The 21122-nt window shown below is 43.9% G+C and overlaps 1 protein-coding gene across 1 annotated transcript; it reads right to left on the reverse strand.

The window, feature by feature from the left end:
* Window positions 1–1957: 1957 nt before the first annotated feature.
* On the reverse strand, window positions 1958–20736 carry TMEM179 (transmembrane protein 179). The gene is made up of 4 exons (XM_005436008.3): window positions 20262–20736; window positions 16286–16423; window positions 14667–14745; window positions 1958–11929 (listed from the first exon to the last, which is right to left on the reverse strand). Exons 1-4 carry the CDS (start codon window positions 20561–20563, stop codon window positions 11750–11752), a joined length of 699 nt encoding a protein of 232 aa, XP_005436065.1. The 5' UTR covers window positions 20564–20736; the 3' UTR covers window positions 1958–11749.
* Between the last annotated feature and the right edge of the window lie 386 nt (window positions 20737–21122).

Raw genomic sequence — 21122 nt, forward strand, 5'->3', positions numbered from 1 at the left:
GTTATTCTTGGCTTCTGCCTAGGCTCTGTTTGGGACAGTTTGGGACATGGGCAAAAGCAGCACTTGAGTTGTCTATTGAGGTCTCCCCATGGCCTTGCAAGGCCTCCCAGGTCAGGATTGTTTACTGTGGTCAGTCAGACATGGGGCAGGCTGCAGAAATCCAAAACAAATTTGCTACAAAGCCAGAACCTTTGCCATAAATAAAAGCTAAACTCCATTCCTGGGAGAGTGGTGGCATTGTGCAGGTGAAGAAACTGAAGCTGAGAAAGACAGTGCACCTGTGTGAGTGAATGAAGCAGGTCAGTAACAAGGCTGTGAATAGGTGAAAAAGTCCCAGCTCCTGGGGACTTACCTGTTCTAGAGCCTTCTCACTCAAGCTCTTTCCCCATTCATCCATCCCGCTTACACACACACACACTTTTTTCCCACTCTGCCTCTTCATTCCATTCTTTATCCATCACAGATCTACCCTTACTGCTGAGAGCTGGGTGGGATTTCTCCTTGTTCTTGTTTAATGCCGTTTCTCTAGCTGCAACACCTCTGTGAGTTTGGAAGAGCTAACAGGAGTCCTAAAGTCAGGGAAAATCAGTCATGTTGGGTGATAATTCCCTTGCTGACTGTGCTGGGTAATATTTCCCTTCAGTACAACTCCTGAGAATTGCCCATAAAGAGGTAAAAGAGGAGAGGGAGTACAGGATTTCTTACAAATGCTAGAGATGCTCACCTGAAAACTGGTGTCAGTTTGGGGAATTGCTTTAGAAATCAAGAATCCTGCAGCCAACCAGTTCCAAGCAATTATTTAATCCAGCTTGGAAATGTAATATATTAGCTTTAAAGGGCTAAAAGAGGGAGTGGTGGAGGACAGGACTCTTGCAGCAGTTCTTGAAGCAGACAGTGATGAGGTGGGCTTCCCAGGAGCAGTGCTGACAGGAGTCAAAGGGCCAGAAGAGAGTCAAAGGAGGCCTGTGCATGCAGATGGGCTAGTGACAGGGCCTAAGGGTAGAAGTGCTGCCTAATATCACTTATGCAATGAGTATGAAAGTAATGCACAACAGAAATCAGCAGACCACAACAGTACGGGGTAAGTGTTGTTTTGTCAGTGTTCAGTACATTCCTGCAGCGTGAACAGAGGGCAGCTGCCAACACCTCTTCAGGCAGGCTCACCACATCAAAGGCACCTGATTGCACTAGCAGGCACATCCATACCCATACGATTAGAGGAGATAGTAAAGGACACAGTGAGATGACATTAGATTTTTTTTACATTAACCTTTTAATGCACTCAGCATTAGCACTAGTAAAAAGCAGCCCCAAAGACTGCTTCTAGCCCCATTCCCTACTTCATGTCTCCAGCCCTGCCACGTCTGCAAACAAGTTAATGGAGTAGCAGAAGCCCTTAGCAGCAATTTTAGTTATTTCTGCCTTTTTCCACTTTGAAGCAAGCAGAAGAGCTGGCAGAGTGTGCTTAGGAAAAGGGTATTACCAGCTGCCCTCAAGGAGTAACTCGGGAACCTCTAAGATAATAGCATGGACTTGTTTCTTATTAATTCCTTACTCCAGGATAGCTGTTGGGAGCCTTTAGGCCCACCTCTGAAAAGAAAGGCTGACGTTACATGAAGAAAATTAACCAGCCGGCATTTAGAAAATGAGCCTGCCCATGCAGACTGTGGTTCCCTTTTACATTTGGTAACAAGCTGCCTTTCAGCTGCATGCTGGCATGGGAGCATCTTCTCCTAGCCTCCTATGGCATTAGGGTTCACTGCTGGAAGATGATACCAAAAGGGCTCAGGCAGCTTAGGAGTGTTGGCCATGTCCTTGACTATACAGGTTGTGGCGTGGAGATGCTGGGGAATGAGTTCACAAACTAAGGTGTTACCACTGACCTTGAGAACAAATTTTTTCTTACATTGTAATGATTTAAATTCACCTTCAAAAACCAGTCACAGAATATTGACTTTCCAAATAATTTATTTGTATATGTCACCAAATCATAAAAAGCCAATGCACTGTCCAGCAAAAAGCATCAATATATAAAACACATTATCAGTAACACTATAGTGTATCGTTTATACTGAACCCAGTCCAGCTCCTACTAAAGCCAAAGAAAACTTTGTCAGTCACTCCATTAGCAGAAGGATTGGACTCAGAATTTTTATTTCTAGGTGTTTACAAAGGGCTATATTAAAATGCTAGTAAAAAGCTTCCTTTTTGAGACTGTATCAAAACAATAATAAACTTCACTCAATCCTGTTTCTGTCAAATGCATGCAAATAAAGTTCCAAATCAGTAGTCATTACACTGCAAAAGACCGTACAAATCAAAAGAAATAATATTCAGAACAGACCAGGCTCTACCCTAAGCTTGTGTGGACTGGCATGATTCCAGCATGGCTCATAAAGCTAAGCTATATACACCAGCAAAGGATCTGCGCCTCTACTGCTTTCAGTGGTTAAACAAATTATTTAAGTGTTCAGTTTTGCCCCCAAATACCATTATGCGGGGACCTCTTTAGCAGCATGACACAGGAGTTAATCGAGACTCTTATAAAGCTTTTCCTACGAGGCTGTAAGAAAAGACAGTAGCTCGTGAACACGTAAGTCACAGGACATATATTTTAGAGAGGCTGAAATGCTTTCAGGCTCTGCTCTGACTTGTATGCAAGATCTGCTTCAGATCTTTGCAGGTGGTACCACATAAACCCCCCCAAACCTTTTAAAACTATGGGTGTTTACGAGCTACTTTCAAAAATGGCAAGTCGACAGAGATTTGGGAACAATCCTTCCTTCCCCACATGAGCCACGAGCTGCACAAAGCAAAGGGCCAGCTGTAGGGTATCTGGATCTGCCAACCTGGAAAGAAGAGGTTTCCAAAGCAGCCCCTCCAAACCTGGTGGCCATGCCAGCACCTTTACACGGATATCTGCACGGCTGACACAGGTGGCCCTCTCCAGAAGCTGAGTTTAGGGCAGCACATACTTCAAGGAGATGCTTTGCTGTGCATGAAGCCAGATGAGCAGGTGGTGGCTGAGCGGGCCAAGCAAAGGGTGAAAACGGTGTCAGCACTGCCAGCATGGGCACTGCCATGCTGGATCCCTCACATCGCAGCCTGAAAGCCGAAATCCCTCCTAGGAAATGCACTCGCAGTTCTCCTCACCACCTATTTCTGTTCTGATTTACAGCACCCCCCTGTCTCCCTCAGCAGCCTTTGTCCCCAGCAGGAAGAGATGTGAGAAATGAGGCCTGATCAGCTCAATGGCAATAAAACCCTCTGTGAAGTTTGAGGAATGTTTTTGGAGATGAAAGGACCCAAGGAAAGGAGATGTCAGTGAAACTGTTGGGGGTTTTTTTGTTGTTGTTTTGTTTATAAACCTTCAAAAACCTCTTAGGAGTGTACTTCAGATCACAATATATTGATTTCTCAATTGTGTGGCTTGGGCTGAAAACCAGCACTAGTTTTATTCCGAGAGTATTTGACCAGAATTGCTCTGATACCATCCATCTGCACTGGCCTGATGCAGCAGTCATCCCCCTGGAAGGATGCTGTTTAGCATTTTCTTAGCATCATTTAGCAAAAGGACTGCTTGCAACTCCAGAAAACTATGGTTTAATAAGGAGACTGTTAGCACCTTTTGAAGTCAAATGTTGAACAGCGGTTTAACAATGTTAAAACTGTATCAGCAGCAGAGACAATGGAACAGGTTAACGGACGCAATCAAGACCCAACGTGCTGTGGGAAGATGGGCTGTACTGCAGACACAAACCATGAGACCGCACGGTGTTAACAGGGAAAACTAATTCCTGGTGCTGCAGTAGTGAGGCTGTGAAGAGCTCTGGACTCTCTTATGTGGGATACCATGACAAGAAGATTTCCAAACATTTCCTTGCCTTAAAGTCTATGATTTAACCTAGTACTCATCTAACTTCACCAGGTCCCTTAAGGGACTGCTGGCACCAGCCTTGGGAACCTCCTAGAGCAACATGTCACTGGAATCAGGCCTGGATGATGTAAAGGGAAGGCTTTGACGTCGTACCCCAGACAGCCCAAGTGAGAACAGGGAAAATCTATGTCATTCTTTCTTATTTTTTGACAAAAGGTAAATTTTGCCATAGGAGCTGCAATGTTTCTCACATTCGTAATACCCTTCAGAAACTGTATACAAACCGGAGTCAAACTTGCTCAGCTCTGGGGCACAAAGGGGAAAGTAAGGAGGTAGTTTTGTCTTTTTTTTTTCTTTTCTTTTTTTTTTTTTTCTTTTTTTTTTTCTTTGGAGAGAGAGAAAAAAAAAAGAGTAGTTTTGTCACAGGACTGTCTACTCAATTCTGTGACAAATCACCCAAGACGTCAACAGTAACAATGGATCTTCATTCCCACCTCTGGGCTGGTCTCAACCCTCTCTTTACAACATAGTCAAGTGGAAAAGGGGAACAAAAAGTTCTCAGACTGGGTTTCCAGCATCTACAAATAATCCCAGCTATTTCAGTGAGCAGCTCTTGCTGCCAAGTACTTCATCTCCTTGATAAACACCAGAGCCGCCAGGCTAAAACATTGTTATTTAGGAATTTGGAGCCAAGTAGAAGAGCTCCAACAAGAGGATTTGAAAGGGATCCAGGATAACTCCATGGTAACAACACTTGCCATGTAGATGGAGGCTTGTGTCTCCCCAGGCAGAGGGGGAGATCAAACCTGTGCCTTGCAGTTAGCTGCCAGTGGAGAGGGCTGCAGAAGGACCACTACAGGCATTTTAAGTAGTTCACCGCTTTCTGCCACCCCTATGAAATGCAACTTTTCACATAACATATAACCTTCCATGTCTTTGGAGAGAAAAAAAAAAGTATTAAGAAAACCAAACCAAAATAAAATCATTATTTGACCAATCAAGAGGGCTATTCACACAGCCCTTCTTGGGTGCCTGTGCCCACTTTTTAACGAGGAGCTGGCAGGAAACCAGTAAGCATTAAATCCTAAATCCTTTAGTTATCTATGCGAATAGGATTTAGACTCTCACATGGATTCAGTCCTTTCCACTGTTGTGTGCAGTAACGGTTCAGGCAGTTATAGTAGCTATGAGAGGTAGAAAAGTTTAAGGACTCGGATGAATAGATTCATCTATGCTTGCAATAGCAGTTCAATACACTCTTTGGCATAGACAAAAAAAACTAAAGAGAAAGCATTGCTATTAAATACTCATCCCAACAACAGAATGGAAAGACATTTATGTGCCTGCACTGAAATATGCAGTACTTGCTATACATTAGGAACATTGCTGCCTGACCTCTCAGAAACAAATGTTAAGTTTTTTTGATAGAGTGCAGTTGTGTTTTTCCCTTCTACATCAGGAGTACATCAAAGTGCAGTTGTTAGCTTCATCAATTGAGTGTAATTTTGTCATCTCAAAAAAAAAATATATAAAAAATTTTAAAGTGTGCATCTCTGAATACTAAAATACAGCTTAGGTTAGTTTTCCTCTTTCTTATGGAGGACAAGGACAGAAACATGCACTTCAAGGCATTAGGATCATGGACAGAAACAGTTTTGAAACAATTTCAGTGCTCATGAAGTTATATGAGCATTTTCTCCCTGCATGCAGGTGTGGAAACTAGCCAGGCAAAAACCTGCCTCTCTTCCCAGATTGCCTAAGCATAAGGACACGGCATTTGTGGTCTCCAAAGCAAACATACCAATGAGATAAAAATGGGCTATTTCCATCAGCAAAGGAAATGGTCTGGGACATAAATTCAGGCTCTGGATACAGACAGGATTCCCATTAGCTCAAGGATGTTCACACCCAGGCCATTGATTAAGAAGTAAAGACAAAAATTTTGTCAAAATCTAGACTGGTTTGTCACAAAATACTCTTAAGTCTTGCCAGTATGAATGATCATCTGGATTTTTGTTACATTTATTATTTAAATAGTAAAAGTGATTTTACATGCAATATGTTTGAAATGGGGGCTTTGGAGAAGGGAGATGATAAAAGCCATATACACCCAAACACCAAGTTTCTATGTACTTTCTTGTAACAAATATTTTACAGCTGACATTCATTCTGAATTTGCACATTTGATATTGTATTTTCTGACACCCATCACATAGATCGATCTGTGATTTAAAGTTGTGCAGAAACCCAGTTTTCCTCAAAAAGCCTATACAACAGCCTGTGGCTCACACTTCCCTAGCAAAGGGACCCTGCATTCTGCACCCAGATCTGCCTAAAGACACTCCTGTGCACATCCCCCATTTCTCAGGATATGGACCAACCATCAACCTAAGGGCTAAGCTGCATGAGGTGCTAAAAATTGAGATCGGACCAATTATGCAACAAAGACTAAAAGATTCTGGAGGACAAATAAAGGTGAAACGTGGCTTCTTATCTCACTGATGAGAACCTTCAGGTGTCCAGGAGAATCCTAAGTGTCCTCTCTCAACCAGTCATGCATTTCACATGCAATAGCCATTGCACTAAGAAAACCCAAAGCCCTCAAACTAGGAAACAGTTTGTCTAGTCTAGCCCTCCATTTCAGAGAATAACACAGCCTGGGGCTTTCTAACCCACTGTTCACAGTGGGGGTGTAGAAGAAACAGAGCATGTGCACATGTTTTCTTAAGGTAAGTGTTCAGGTTACTTTAAATATAGAAGGTTAGTTTGGTTAGATTCTCAGACACCATAAATCAGCTTAGCCCTTCTGTCCCTCAAGAACTACACACTAACTTGCTACACCTAAGATCTGCTTGAATTTCTTCAACCGTTAAGACAATGTTTTAAAATTAATTCTCCCATCTAAACTTCCACTACTAAGTAACTGTTATAAACACATCTTTTTTTCCTCTTTGTCACTGCATCTTTTCTAACAGCAAATAAATGGCTTCATACAAAAGGACATGCTGGTTGTTTTGAGCCAGAATATTGTACTGTGTTGCAGAAGAGTATGGTTTGGCAACTGAAGGATTGATAGTCCTATCGAAATATGTTCTGCTTTTTGCCTGCAATACTGTTTTTACAGGATTTAATAAGACTATGTTCATTCCAGGTTCATTGGTCATTTAGGAGTCCATGGTGCAGAATTCCTGAATCAGAGGAAAAGTACTCCTTGCTCATGTAACATAACTACAAAGCATGTGGTCCTCTTCTCTGCAGCTCTGCTTCCATCCTGAGTACTACATAGGTTAAATCAGCAGTGTTCCACATCAGTGAGGAAAGGCCTTGAAGGGAAGTGTGGCTCCCTGTTCGTAACAGGACTAGTACAAGCCAACATCAGGACATTACCCACCGATATGGGAGGAGTTAGAACATCTGCAAACCTGCATCAGAAACCCATCTCTGCCCTTTGGAGGCTTTGCACTGGCCGGTGCTTTCCTACTCCACTCACATCACATCCACATCCACTTCTGGCTATCATAACCTCTGTATCCTCGCACAGATCCTAATACTAAGTAAGAAAAAGGCAGTGTAGAAAGTTAAGGCAAATTAATAACTACTCCAGGCCAAACCACCTGCTAAGAGAAGACCATTCATCCATATCAAAGAGCAGTGGAATTATTTCTGGCATATATCTGTGTACGTTGTATAGACACACATACCCCACCTGCCTGATACTAAATGCTTTCATGACAAGGTCTGTATACTCGAGCATCTGTCACTGGTTATTATAGCAACCAGTTTTCTAAGGGACCATAGAAACACTGCCATAGCATACGTGTCCTTCAGGTTTTAAAGGAAATCATCACGCTCTTATTTTTGCAATACTGTAAGTTCCCAGGTGAAAGAAACCTCACAAATTACTGGGATAAGAAGATATAAGCATTTGTGCCTTCATGAGGAAATTATATTCCAAACAATGGCTTCAATTGTTTCTCCTTTATAAAAATAATAACCAACAGCATTGCTCTAAAAGCTCAGGTGATACTTGTTAGCTTAGATTTTTCTAACCCAGTGTGGACTGCTGGCAGGGAATTGGCAGGGAAATTAACCACAGATGGTAGCCAGGACGTGGGGAACATATATTTGATATAGCAGAGTAATTGTGTGACAACAACCCAGTGCCTCGGAAAGCATCATCCAGTTGCATCCAACCAAGTAAGGCTGTCCCTGCATTACCAGGAATTTTTACAGGCCAAAACAAAGGCCTTTTGGTTGTGGTTTTAGCATCGCAGGGAACACAGCAAGTAAACAACTGCATCCTATGTTCTCCACCAGAGTGGCTCACAGCTTTGCGATGGGCAGCAGCAGGAGGGTTTGCATGGGCGAAGGCCACCAAGCTTTTTCCCCTGCCACTGTGTGAAAATAAATCAATACAAGTAGAAATGCTACACAAGGTTCTAGTTCTTTGAATACAGTTCTTGCGAGAGTGTTCCCAGAGGCCTGCTTTTGGAGATGGCAAATTGAAGAAGGCATTGAAATATCACAGAAATGCAACATTTGACTCAGAGAAACTCCTACTGAAGACACTCTGTGCTGGCTGGCAGTGGATGACTAAAAGCAGAAGTCAGAAAATACAGAAGAGAGACGTGTGTGAGAGAGAGCATAGGTAGGTATGTATGTCTGTGTGTACAAATAACACCACTATTCTAACACATTTTCTGTCTCGCATCACCAGGTTGGCCTGAGTGTCCAAGCTTTAGGAGAAGAGGTTGCAGAAAGCTATATGCAAACGAAAAAGGTGGGTCCAGTAACTGGGCATGCACAAGACCCCTCCTCCCCTCAAAAAGCCAGAGAGCTTCTCACCATGTGCTCTGCCTTCTCACCTGTTCAGGAGCTTCCTTCAAAACTAGCCTTGCTTTTAAGCATCACTGGTGCTTGCAAGTTGGGTGCCAGCCACACCCCACCTGGTCAAGTGAGGAAAGCTGGGGAAAACAGACTGAGATGCATGTAGGACTCAGAGAAGAGCCTCAGCCTGTTTTCAGTTCAAATGCCAACTCCAACAGCCAAAATGCTTGCATCCATGGATGCTGTGATGCAACTGGGGTTAGAAGAATTCACCCAGGTAAGTGAATTAGAGAAGCTAAACCTCGATGCCAAAGTTAGCAGGTCAGTCTGTATGTGTACTTGTGTTGGGCTGGACTTTCCAAAGGCTGAAGTGATGTATTTTGTTCCTATTGACTTCAAGATGGGATCCTGGCTGCCCCAGGTGCTTTAAAGATCCCACTTTTTGTCTATTGATCTACAGAACAATGAAGATAGTGTTTGGGTGACAAATGCTAGTGAAAATACTAGCCACGAAAGTTAGTACTTTTTCTACAAGAATAGAAACTCCAGGACCAGTGTTTGCTGCTCTTCATGGAAGTGGAAAGGAGGAAAAGATCCTGAGACAGGAGAAAAGAGAGGTAAAAGAGAGCATGAGCTCTGGACAGCCTCACTGATGGGCAGTATCTTCTTCCTTCTCAGAACCAGAGAGAAGGCTTGAGCCCTGGTGTCTCCGAGCAGGGATGAGAAGAGATATTTGCTACCTTCTGGTTCTTCGAAACCCTAGGCAAGACCAGGAACAATGGTCCCAACCTACATGTTACTTCAGCCTAAGCCTGACTTGGCACATACATAAAACATATTATACAAAGCAACAGCATGGGTCCATGTGAGGAGTAAGGCATGCACTGAAGTAATTTGTGGGAAGAGATATCACTGCTGAATCTCAAATTCAAAGTGAGATTGGAAGGAGAAGTAGTATCTTTTACAGCTGGAGAAACAGTTAGGCAAACATAGGAAACAGGCTGACTTTCAGGACCCAAGCTCTTCTTCAGGGCAAGAAGGGGAAGGTCATGCCTGCAAAGGACTTAGGTACCTGCAAGAGTGCATCTCTTATTAGACCAAATGAATAAAAACAAAAGCGCTACAACAGTCCTATCTCTGAATTTTAAACTGGTATTAACTAACCTGGTCTCCAGTTCCCTTTTCAGGAACTGCTCCTCTGATGTCGATTATCAACTACAAAAAAGCCACCGCTGCAAAACTTGCAAAGGTATTGCATTCCCTTGTGGGCAGAAATGATGCTGAAAAACACGATCTCTCTGCAGACAGCTGTGGCCAGCTGGGGCTGGAAGTGATGTTCCCAGGGCTGGTTCACTGCTTAAAGCCCACAGAGGGATTTTACCCTAAACCTATGAGAGCAATTTGGCTAGGGAATGTAATATTAGATTTTGTGCCCTAAAAGGGATTTGTTACGACTTTAAATTCTGTTTTAACCAAATGCTTAAGCTGGTACTTAACTTTAAACATCAGATATTCTCCAGAAGAAAACAGTAAATCTGCATGGTTGTGCTAGTCCCAGGCTGGAGCTCTGATGGGATAGAAGCCTGCTGTCTTCTCTCCCCTCCTTCCTATTTACCAGGTAACACAGCTCTCGTGTTGCAATAATTGCTGTCTCAACTCCAACACAGCTGCCCCAGGCAGTGCCAGTGTACTCACAAAAAATCTTCCTCAGCCTAAACTTAACTGCTTGCTTAAGTTTTCTGCTGAATCAGGATCTCCTGTGTAATGTGTAACTGGGGATAACTGCCTAATACTAGTACAACTCCACTTCTCCGCCATGCAAACCCACACTCATCTGAGTGAATCTTCTTAATTACCAGATCTACTTCTTGACTCAACTATCCACCTTATTTGTTGAAGCGCTGGCCAAGCAAAATTGAAAGCAACAACGAAGTCAACTCGTGAGCTTTGTGTAGATAACAGTTCTCCCTTTTCACAGCAAAACTCATCAGCCCTGGAACTCCTGCCCGTAAGTGGGGAGAACAGACCCATTCAGCACTGAACTACCTATAAAACAACTCAGCTGTTCAAGCTCCCTGCTATGTTTATAAATATGTACAAATAGCTACAATGCAAATGTTCACAGTAATTTTGCATACCTTATATGAAATCAATATCACAAGTAAATTCTAATACTCAGAATAGCATACAATGTTAGGGACCAAGTTACATTTATAAATGCACAATCATTATCACTATCTATTCAGCGTCATTTTTTAGTATGCAAGCTTCAGCAATTGCTAGCTACACTGCACTTCAGGAGTCATAAAAAATGTTGGTCATGCCACAATCTAAGAAGAAACAAAACCACGGAAATTCTCCACCATCCTTTGAAATGATACACAGTTTTTGACAGATACGGTACTAATACAGTGGCTTCGTGAAATTCATTAACACTAATCACCATTAAATATCAAGTCTGGAACATGGGTCTCTATGTTCTAAATGAACTCAAAATCAGAGCAGGAGCAACAGGTTTGTCAGCATTGTGTCCATACATAGCAAAAGCAGAGACAGTGGGAGTCTGTACCTGGACCAGCGCTGCAATTACCCAGAATAAAGTGAGAATAGGTGCAGCTTTACAGGCAAAAGAGACGAGAGGGGGAGAAGAGGGACTGGACACAGCCTCAGTTACAACTGTTGTTGTAGAATATTTTTAAGAAATAGCCTGGACTCTGTAGCCTGGTCTTGCTAGCTCAGCCCTCCAAAAAGGTCCCTACCCTGAAAGCCAGGGGTAGCCCGCAGCTCTGCTAGCAAGAGCAGGTTACAGATCGTGCCTGCGCAGGACAAAGTGTTTGCTGTGCCAATGGAGCATGGGGCCATCCATTCTCTGTATCCTAATGCAAGTATTTCCGCCAGCAATTTCTCACAGAGGAGGTGGGTGATTGGCAAGGACATCTGTTATAAGGAAAGAAACAATCTCACACACTCAATACCCTGACTCAACCTCAGCTCACACTACTGAATAATAAAATCTAGATCCTGCCCTGACAATTTGCTTACACTTTAGATCATACCACTTTTCTCATCTTGCAAAGAGGCTCGTGAAGAGGATCTTCCTAGCAACAGCTCCTTCTCATGGATCAGGCTATTTAGCAGGTCCTCCTGTCTGTAGTTCTGATAAACCTTCAGGAAAGCCAGAATGGTAATTCCCAGCCAAGTCAGCCAGGCAGCCCAGAGACCAAACTAGACAAAAAAAGAAATGATAAAGAGGTCAGTACCATATTATAAATCCAAAGTCAACTGTCCAGGTGAATATCAAAATCTCTTCTGGACCAAAACCCATGGAGTCACACCAAGTTACATCCATTGAGGTCCTGGCCCCATGTTTCTTCAACTCTGTCAAGTTATTTGTAGCTTAAAAGGAAAAAATTCTTTCATGTACTAGAAAAACCGAAGCAAAAATGTATGAAGTAAAATAATGAAAAAAATAAATCTGTGTAATCTAGGTGCATCCATTGAACTTCCCGTTTCTGACATTCTGGCCAGCCCAAAATTCCTGGGATTATATTATTTTTGTTACTTTGGAGTTGCAGTTTTTTTAAAGATATTTTTTAAAACTTTCTTCCCAGGTCCTTCAGGCCTTCCACTAGCCCTGCAGAAGTGTTAATTTTAAAGTATTTCCATTCAAAATATTGTTGAGAAAATCTTCTATATTGCACCCTTACATTCTGGGCTAACTGGTTCACATTAGTATGAACTCAGAGAGCAAGAGAAACCCACTACAACACACTCAGGTGCCTGGTGACACCTATATACCTGGCAGGAGAGACTGGGGCTTCAAGCATCAGATCTGCAGTAAGTCCCATCACTAAACTAGTCTCTCTCGCCTGACTCCGTAGAAATAATTACACTTTGATTGGTTCCAGTACTTGAATGTTGGCCTCCCTGCCACAGAGGAGGTTCATTTGTAGTAAGGCTTTCTGGCAGAAATTCTGTTTTAATTCTATGATGCCTTTAGCAAAGAAAGATTAATTGAATCCCTGTATTTCGGTTTTGACATACTGAATTTTCAATTAAAAAAATACAACAATTTAAACACTTCCAGACAGCAATACAGCTGTGCACATTAATAGCCAATTTAGATAAGCAACGACCACTATTTTCTGAAAGGAGTTTATGTTCCTATATAGCTTATACACTTTGGAAATTCTCTTCAGTATTTCTGCCCATACCTACAATTATCTCAGTTCACCAAGTAAAGAATATTTCAGTTATTCTACAAACCTTCAATAGAAGGAGATATTAATTTGGCTTTATATGACTATATCTAGACGATTGGAAGCTTTGAATTAATTTCTTAAGCACTTCATAAATTAAATATTATCTTAAAAGCATTCAGGTATCTGCTACTGCTGTGGTCTTCTATTTGACATGAAAAAAATCTACTTGCATTTAGCCAAATTCAGGGAAACTCCCAGACCCATTCTGATGTGTTGGAAGCATCCAAACGGAGGAAAACGGGTAGAGACTGCTTCTGAGTAAAGCCTACTGTAAGAAATTATTGCACTTACAAGGACATGTTTGCTTTGGCCAGTAAGTCCAGTCTATTCTCGGGGTTTTCGTTCTACTGTTTCAAAGAAACTGATTTGCCTTCCATAGACAGACTCATTCTTGTACCTTCAGCCAACTCTGCTTACTTCACCCTGGGTATCAGAAGACAATGTTGCAGGATTTTGTTCCCTGTTTGGTCCTTTCTTCAAACAGTCACCATCAGGATTCACTTTGACACTGCCAAGTTCAGCTTTTGAAGCCAAATGGTTTTCCCCTGGGGCTGTTATGCTCCCAGGCTCTTCCTGCTTGGATGTTTGCAGAGCTTAGTGGCTGTACCTTGCAGGCTAGCTCTGCCCAGGGACATCCTGAGGGTCTTGCATTGGTGTATCCAACAGCTTGGCTTGATCCATCTATGCTGTGATATGTTAATTCTCCTCCAGCTGAAGTGTTATGTGCATTGACCTTGACTCTTTAGGCATGGCTCCCTGTTAGAGAAATGCCTTCTCTTGCATATAGATTATCAGCTGTCCACCCTGAGATCACAAGGTGGACACAGACGTTTAGCTGCCATGAATTCAAAGCCATAGACTGATAATGGGTTTACTTCTGCTACCCTCCCACTAGCTGGCAGATTAGGAGCTAATGGCAAAATCCGCTACAAAATACAGCTTGGCCTTGGGCTAGCATCATATAAAGGGGTCACTTTTATGGCATATAAAAGCTTGTGTCCAAGATGCACAGTTACTTTCAAGGAGTGCCCCAGGCAAGCTAATGCCTCGCCCCATGCAGGACACCATAAGAAGCATATGAGTATGGGTGCAACTCTGCATGGATGGGGCTACCCTCAGTGCAGAACTTTTACATGCTCAACATGCACCAGTGCTCAGGTACCAGTGTTCATTGACTTAGAGCTAGCATATTTAACAGAAAGGTCTGACAGCCTTAGAGGTCTCATTCTCAAAGATTCATCAGAAAACAGCCCTATCTAAATGACAGTAATCTTTAATTATTTTCCATGGTCTGATATTTATACACCTCAGGCGACCTCAGGCAAACTCAGGGAAGGCAAAGCTAATAGCCCCATGATCTGATGCAGGTCAGACATTATTCTGAACAGCAATGAAGAGCTCAAGGACACCAGAGTATTGCAACTTCTGCAGAGGTCATCTTTTGGAAAAAAATAAATTTTCCATCAAGAGTAATAGGATCAGTGGCAGCGTCAGGTTTGCACATGTCCACATTCAAAACCGTCTATTTTGAATTTAAAATGCAAATGTACCCATCACTATCATCCTGATTCAGCGCTTACTAAAGTCAATGGAAACATTCCCATTGATTTCAGAGGAATAGTAGTTCAGCTCCAGCAATCCCAGATCAATGAGCAAATGGCAAATGAACTGGAATAGAACCACAATCTAGGCTGACCTACCTGTGCAATAGCAAACTGGTCGTAGAAAGCAGAGTTTTCTAAGTTCAGTTCAAGATCTATATCCTGTAATTCTTCACAGCTACCCAAGGAAGGCATTTGGAGGGGAAAAAAGAAAATTATTCCAGAAATCCCAAAGACGCAAACCAAATATAAAATGAAGCAGCATCTTAAGTGTGTTTCAGTCACAATGGCATATTCTATCAAAAGATATTTAGGTTATTGCAGTAACCAGGTGGCTTGCCAATCTTCTCTAAAACTAGGCTAAAAGAGGCATGTAATTGCTTTCTTTTAAAAAATATATGTATAATTTATGTAAGTGATAACACCAATGTTCCGTAAGTGGAATTTTAACAGTTACTATGAAAACAGTATACTTAAAACCTTAAAACCCTCTTCTCCCACTACCACCAAGCCTCCCACATATATACATCTGGCATCACACCAGGTTGGTTGCTTCACCCCTCAATGAAACAAAGTGTATGAGCCTCCATTACCTTTTGACTTCATCAGGAAAAGCCTCAGAAGAAGGGATTTTGTGGGTGTTTTTGTTTCGGATGCTCCAGCAAGGAGACGATACTCTGATGGTAAGATAGAGGCTGCCTACAGATTTTACAAATAACTTGGACTTTTACTGGTGTGAAAAAAATCCCAGGATTTTGAGGTTGTCTTTCTATCTCTTGGTTGATTTCTGCAGCCTCTTCTCTCTCCTTTTCAGTGGTGTCGGTCATCTTGGGTTCTTATCCGAATATTCGATTAGATGTTTTTTATAATTGAATTTTTAACCGAATATTCAAATAATTCGATTAATCGTTGCAGCCCTAAACAGAACATTTACTATGGCATTTTACAACATATGACAATGTGCAACATAAATGTATGCTTTAAGTAGTACGATTATTCAATATCATATGACATAAAATGTCACCTTTTCCTCGCTCTTCACTGTTCTTTCTTGATAAGAAAAGATCTACCTCAACCTATGTTTCCTATAAGGAGCATAAGCATCATGGGATACAGTAGACCATTTCAGGAGCTGTACATTTTGTGTGCTGTGAGAAAGTACCAGCCATCTGTACTTTGCACTTACAAAGTACTTTCCATTCTGTGGCTCTTAGGGTATCCACAGCACCGCTGCGAGGCCAGAATCTTTACACCAGGGCTGGATGATGGTGTGTTATGGCACAGGCAAGATAAGTGACTTGCCCGTTGTCACACAGTGGGTCAGTGGCAGAGCCAGGGCAGCAAGCCAGAAGCCCTGACCCCCAGACCCCTGCCCTGCTCAAAAGACCATACTCAGAACATTCCCAAATCTAGGTCTCCTTTGGAAATAAAAATTTTAAAACTAACAGATTTTTCTTGTGTATGATCTTTGACTCTTTATTAAAGAGACCTTGAAACACTGTGGGAACACACTTTTCTTTGTGGGCTACTAAATGCAAAAAAAAGTTTGATTTGCTTTTTTTGTTCCAGATGAAAAAATCTGGATTTCCACATTACAGATGCCTTCTCCCCCTTGCTCACCTTGTGTGCAATAGTTACAGTTTGCAATACCACTATCCATTTGTGCATACATGAAAAAATAAAGAAAAAAGGAAGAAAATGAATTCTTCAATACTAACCTATTTGGCATGCTTCCTTTTTCGGTAATTGCATCACACCACATGTTAAATCCTACGCTCACTATAGTGCTAGCAATAAATGTGATAAACACCACAAAGGCGCTGATCAGCAGATTCAGGAAGGCGTAAAAGAAAGAGCTGCAATAAAAGGGAAGAAAAATGTAACTCATAAACAGCTGAAAGACAACATCAGCAGTCTCTGTAAGCAGCATACACTGGGCACAAAGATCAGTTTCCATTTGAAACACATCTGCTTTAATTAAGAACACCTAATACACTGAAAAACTATGGATTATGACTTTGAGTCACATTACCTTCATTTGTAAGCGCTTTTGATTTTGATACTTTTTTTCACCATAAAAGGATGGGGCTTCAAATATAAATATTAAGTGGTGATTGTTCATACACAGCATGGCTTTCATTAGCTGTAATGATGAAAATCACCATTGTTAAAATAAATGTCATTAGCTCAAATTATATAGTAACTGGATCTAAAACTTATTTTATGACTGAAGTGATAATTGGGACAAAAATTGCCTAGGACAGAGAAACTAAAAATAAAAACACAGTACTGATAGCTATAATCATTTTAAGCAATGTAACAAAAAGAACTGCCATCACAGGACACAGATCTCCGTTGTATGGGCCATTTGCAGAGCAGGCCAGCTTCTCCTGGGACTTCTCTGGCTCTGGTGTCAGTATGTTATCTCTGCCAACTGAACACCAATTTACCTCAGCCCTGTTAATTGTGCCAGCCAGGCCCAGCCCCAGGCACAGTCTGTGTTTGGCATGGTATGGGGTGGGAGGCTTGCAGCAGTCCCATAAGGCCACAGAATTGTCCACTCATTTTCCAACCTTACTGTTTAACTCCCCCCCTTAATTCTAGCTAATGAAAACTTTCTCATCCTTCCTGCATTCATCTGATCAAGCCTTCCTTTAGTTGAAGCTGCTCTAGGTGGCTCCTGGAAAGTCCCATTATCTGAAACCTAGACATACTCTAGGTTGGAGAAAGACTGGCAACTCCAGGAGGCAGATCATCCCGTTCAGGTTAGGTGATAAGGGTGAATATGATGAATTTTCTATCAGTGCCACTCTCATTATGCTGGGGATAGAGGAGTCTACACATCCCAGAGAACAAAAAGTCATTTCTTTTCCCTGGTAGTTCATTAAATGAAAAGCCAAGAGGCTTTCTGAGTCCATGTTTGAATCCTGGGAAGGTTCTGGGCTGGACAGTCCTAATTTCTACAGGTTATACGTGGTGAGATATATGTGACTTCTGTCTATGAGGAGGTTATGGGCATAGAAGGTGCCATGCCGACAGACATCAATGGAGCAGTTATCAGGAGGAAGTCATTACCAGTGGGCTTAAGATGTTTGTTCCTGAGTTGTTGTGGCTTCAGCGGGGCTGTCTAGGCTCCCTCCAAAGTGACAGCCATCCCATCCCAACACTGACAGAAAACAAGTGAAATAAACCACCTTCCAGAAACACTTACAGACCATACTGGGAGCTGGATGCCAGGATGCCTAACTTGTAGTTCAACATTAAGATGGATCCTACTCTTGCCCTTTGGCTTCACTGGACTTGGAGGACTAGATCAGCTCACCTCCACCAGGTGCCAAGGTCACCCATAAAGCAGAAGGAGCTGGTACGAGCTCAGAGTAGAAGTGGCTTTGCAATCCTTGTAGTGAAGTATCTGAATTGTACCTCTACCTTTCAGCATTAACAAATGGCTGTCTAAAACCAGAATGGTGTGTGTCCTGCCTGCTTCTGAAAGATCTGGTAAAGATCAGACCTTCCTTCTTACTAGGAAGCTACTGTTTCCAAGCAGCTTCCCTCTTGTCCTGTTTTACCCTCCTGTGATGCTTCACGGTTATCTCATCATGCCCTCTTGCTCCATCTTTGGTCCCCATCATCCTTCTTGCCTGGAAAAATTGTCGTCCTGGTTTCAGCTGGGATGGAGTTAATTTTCTTCTTAGTAGCTGTTGTAGTGCTATGCTTTGGATCTGGTGTGAGAACAATGCTGATAGCACATAGATGGTTTTAGTTGTTACTGGGTGATGTTTGTATGAAGTCAAGGACTTTTCAGGAGGGGCACAGGGAATTGGGAGGGATACAGCTGGGACCATATCCTGTATCAGCCAGGACAGCTGACCTGAACTAGCCAAAGGGATATCCCATACCATGGGATGTCCTGCTTGGTATATAAACTGGGGGCGTGGCCAGGGTCTTCTGGTCTCTCTGGGGGACTGGCTGGGCATTGGTCAGCAGGGAGTCAGCAGTTGTACTGTGCATCACTCATTTTCTTTTCTCCCTTCTCTTTCCTCTCCTCTCTCCCTTCGTTATGAGGTTTATTATTATTGTTCTTTTGGGTTTATTTTGTTTCAATTATTAAATTGTTCTTATCTCAGCCCTCAAGTTTTACATCCCTTTCCAATTCCCTTCCCATCCCTCTGGGTGAGTGAGCCAGCAGCTGCGTGATACTGAGTTACTGGCTGGGGCTAAGCCACGCCGGCTGTGAACGGCGCTATACAGCTGCTAACAGCCCAAAGGACCCTGAAAACGCTCCGAAAGGGAGAATTTTCAGGGGCCTGCCTAACTGTTTTGAACTAAATGGCCACTTTTGGAGGGTGGCCAAATATCCAATCCAAATTTTGCTATTACAGGATTTTTATTGCTGGTTTCTTCCAAAAATTAACTAGTTCTGAACTGCAAAACTGAAAAAAAGCATCTAGACTCAGCTATTCCTTTATAGGTATCTGATCACCTGAGGAAGCTGAATTCAAATGTATTAAGAAGCACGTGGTTATATTTAGAACTTGTAAGTTTTAATATGGAAATGAGTTTCTAGTTTATACTTACTATAGCATGTTTTAGCAATAGGCAGCTTGAGACTGGTTGCAAAGAGCCAGAGAGAGAAAACACTGCTACCCAGCCCCCAGTATCACCAACATCAGGGTGTTGTATAAGCCCAGATGTGAGTAACAGCCATCGACTCAAAAACCTCTAGTCCAAATAGACCCAGACATGAGTGATTTGCCCTTGGCATGGTCCCTTATCCACGGGAAAATGGCTTTCCTAGTCTAGCCAGCCCCCAGTGCCTGCTCCTGCCTTCCCGCCTCCATGCAGCTGGATGTTTGGGGGGCCCTGGCCCTGTAGCACCCACAGGCTGGGTTACCTGCGCCAGGGGTCCTACCCAGGGTGGCAGGACAGGCCACCAGAGAGGAAAGCACAGAGCACAGCACCCCCAGGCTGCTGCCTGGACCACCGAGCCTCTCACCGTACCTGCTGGGGTCTGATGCCCCTTGGTTTGTCTGAGCACAGTGACCCACTGCCAGTGCAGCCCTGCGGCTGCTGCAGGGAGCGCCCAGCATTGCTCCCCTGTTGTAACCAAGCAATAGTTGCTCTCTGCAATAGTTGCCATGTCCACCACAAAAGCAGGATAAAAATAGAGGGGGGGCACCAACTGTTCCCTTCTTCACCCCACCCACCCCCATCCCGCACACAACCATATTGTTTCAAGGTTTTTCACACACACACACACACATCTGGTTTTGCACAACTGTGGAAGGTCCCCCTTCACAGGGACATGTAGTGGGACCATGGGGAGGAGGAACCTGCGAGCACCAGCCTCCAGCATCGCCCCATGGCCCCCAGCACCCTCCATGCCCACTGCAGCTGAGCTGCCAGGTGCTGCTCCCAGCCTGCCAAAGGGCAGTGGGTGCATTGCAGTGAGCCTGGCCCCCCACCCCAACCCCCTGCAAGGGAGCATCCTCTGGAGAGGGCCCTGGACACAGGTGGGGTGTGTGTGGTGTGCATGCAGACAGACGCAGGCAATATACCACCTCACCCCAAACCCCTGTAGGGAGAAGGATCATCTGGAGGATGCAAAGCCCAGTGCTTCAGCCCCAGGCTGCTCCCACTTGTCCCATCCTGCAGGAGGGATGGGCACCCCCTGCCATCCCCAGGGATACTTACTCCTCATGCCCTTTGCAGAGGAAGAAGAGGGTCCTCCAGGCCTGCACTGTGGCCAGCAGCAGGGAGAGGAGCCCGGTGAAGATGCTGAAGCGGCAGGCGGCCTCAGGCCCCCACTCCTGCACGGTGAAGCGCTGCCTCTCCACCGTCAGGTTGGCGTTGAGCCACATGCCTTCAGTGAAGAGCAGGCACCGGCCGTGGAAGTCGTTGCCATTCTCGGAGAGTGGCACCACCACGATGAAGCTGAAGAGGAAGGCCAGGAAGTAGCAGATGCACTGAGCGAAGAGGAAATTGCTGAGCACCATGTCCGCGGCTCTGCGCAGGCAGAGGGAGGGATGCTGAAGGGAGGGATGGAGGAGGGAGGGATGGAGGAGGGAGGGAGGCAGGAGGGAGGGAAGCAGGAGGGAAGGAGGCAGGAGGGAAGGATGCGGGAGGGAGGGAGGCAGGAGGGAGGGATGCTGGAGGGAGGGATGCGGGGTGGGAGGGGTGCGGGCCAGGAGGAGGGGGAGCGTGAAGGGATGAAGGGAGGAAGCCTGCAGCAGTAGGGGGTGGGGAGGGAGGATGCGCAGTGCAATGCAATGCAATGCCTCCTCCGGACACAGCTGCTGCCTCTGCCACGGCCGGAGCTGCCCGTACTGATGGCTCCAGAGCTTGCGGCGGTTGTGGAGAGGAAAAACGTTGTAGAGGACCCCTCCTTGGGAAAATCTGGCCGCTGATACAGTCTGGCGCTCAGGGGTTTAAATCAGTCCGTGCCTCCCCAGCAGGGCTGGGTACCACCGGCTCTCAGTCTCCCTAATGACAGGGGACACTGATGTCACCCATGACACTCACATCTCCACTGGAAAAAAAAAAAAAAAAAAAAGG

This window comes from Falco cherrug, chromosome 7 (genome assembly GCF_023634085.1).
Source record: "Falco cherrug isolate bFalChe1 chromosome 7, bFalChe1.pri, whole genome shotgun sequence".
NCBI lineage: Eukaryota > Metazoa > Chordata > Aves > Falconiformes > Falconidae > Falco > Falco cherrug.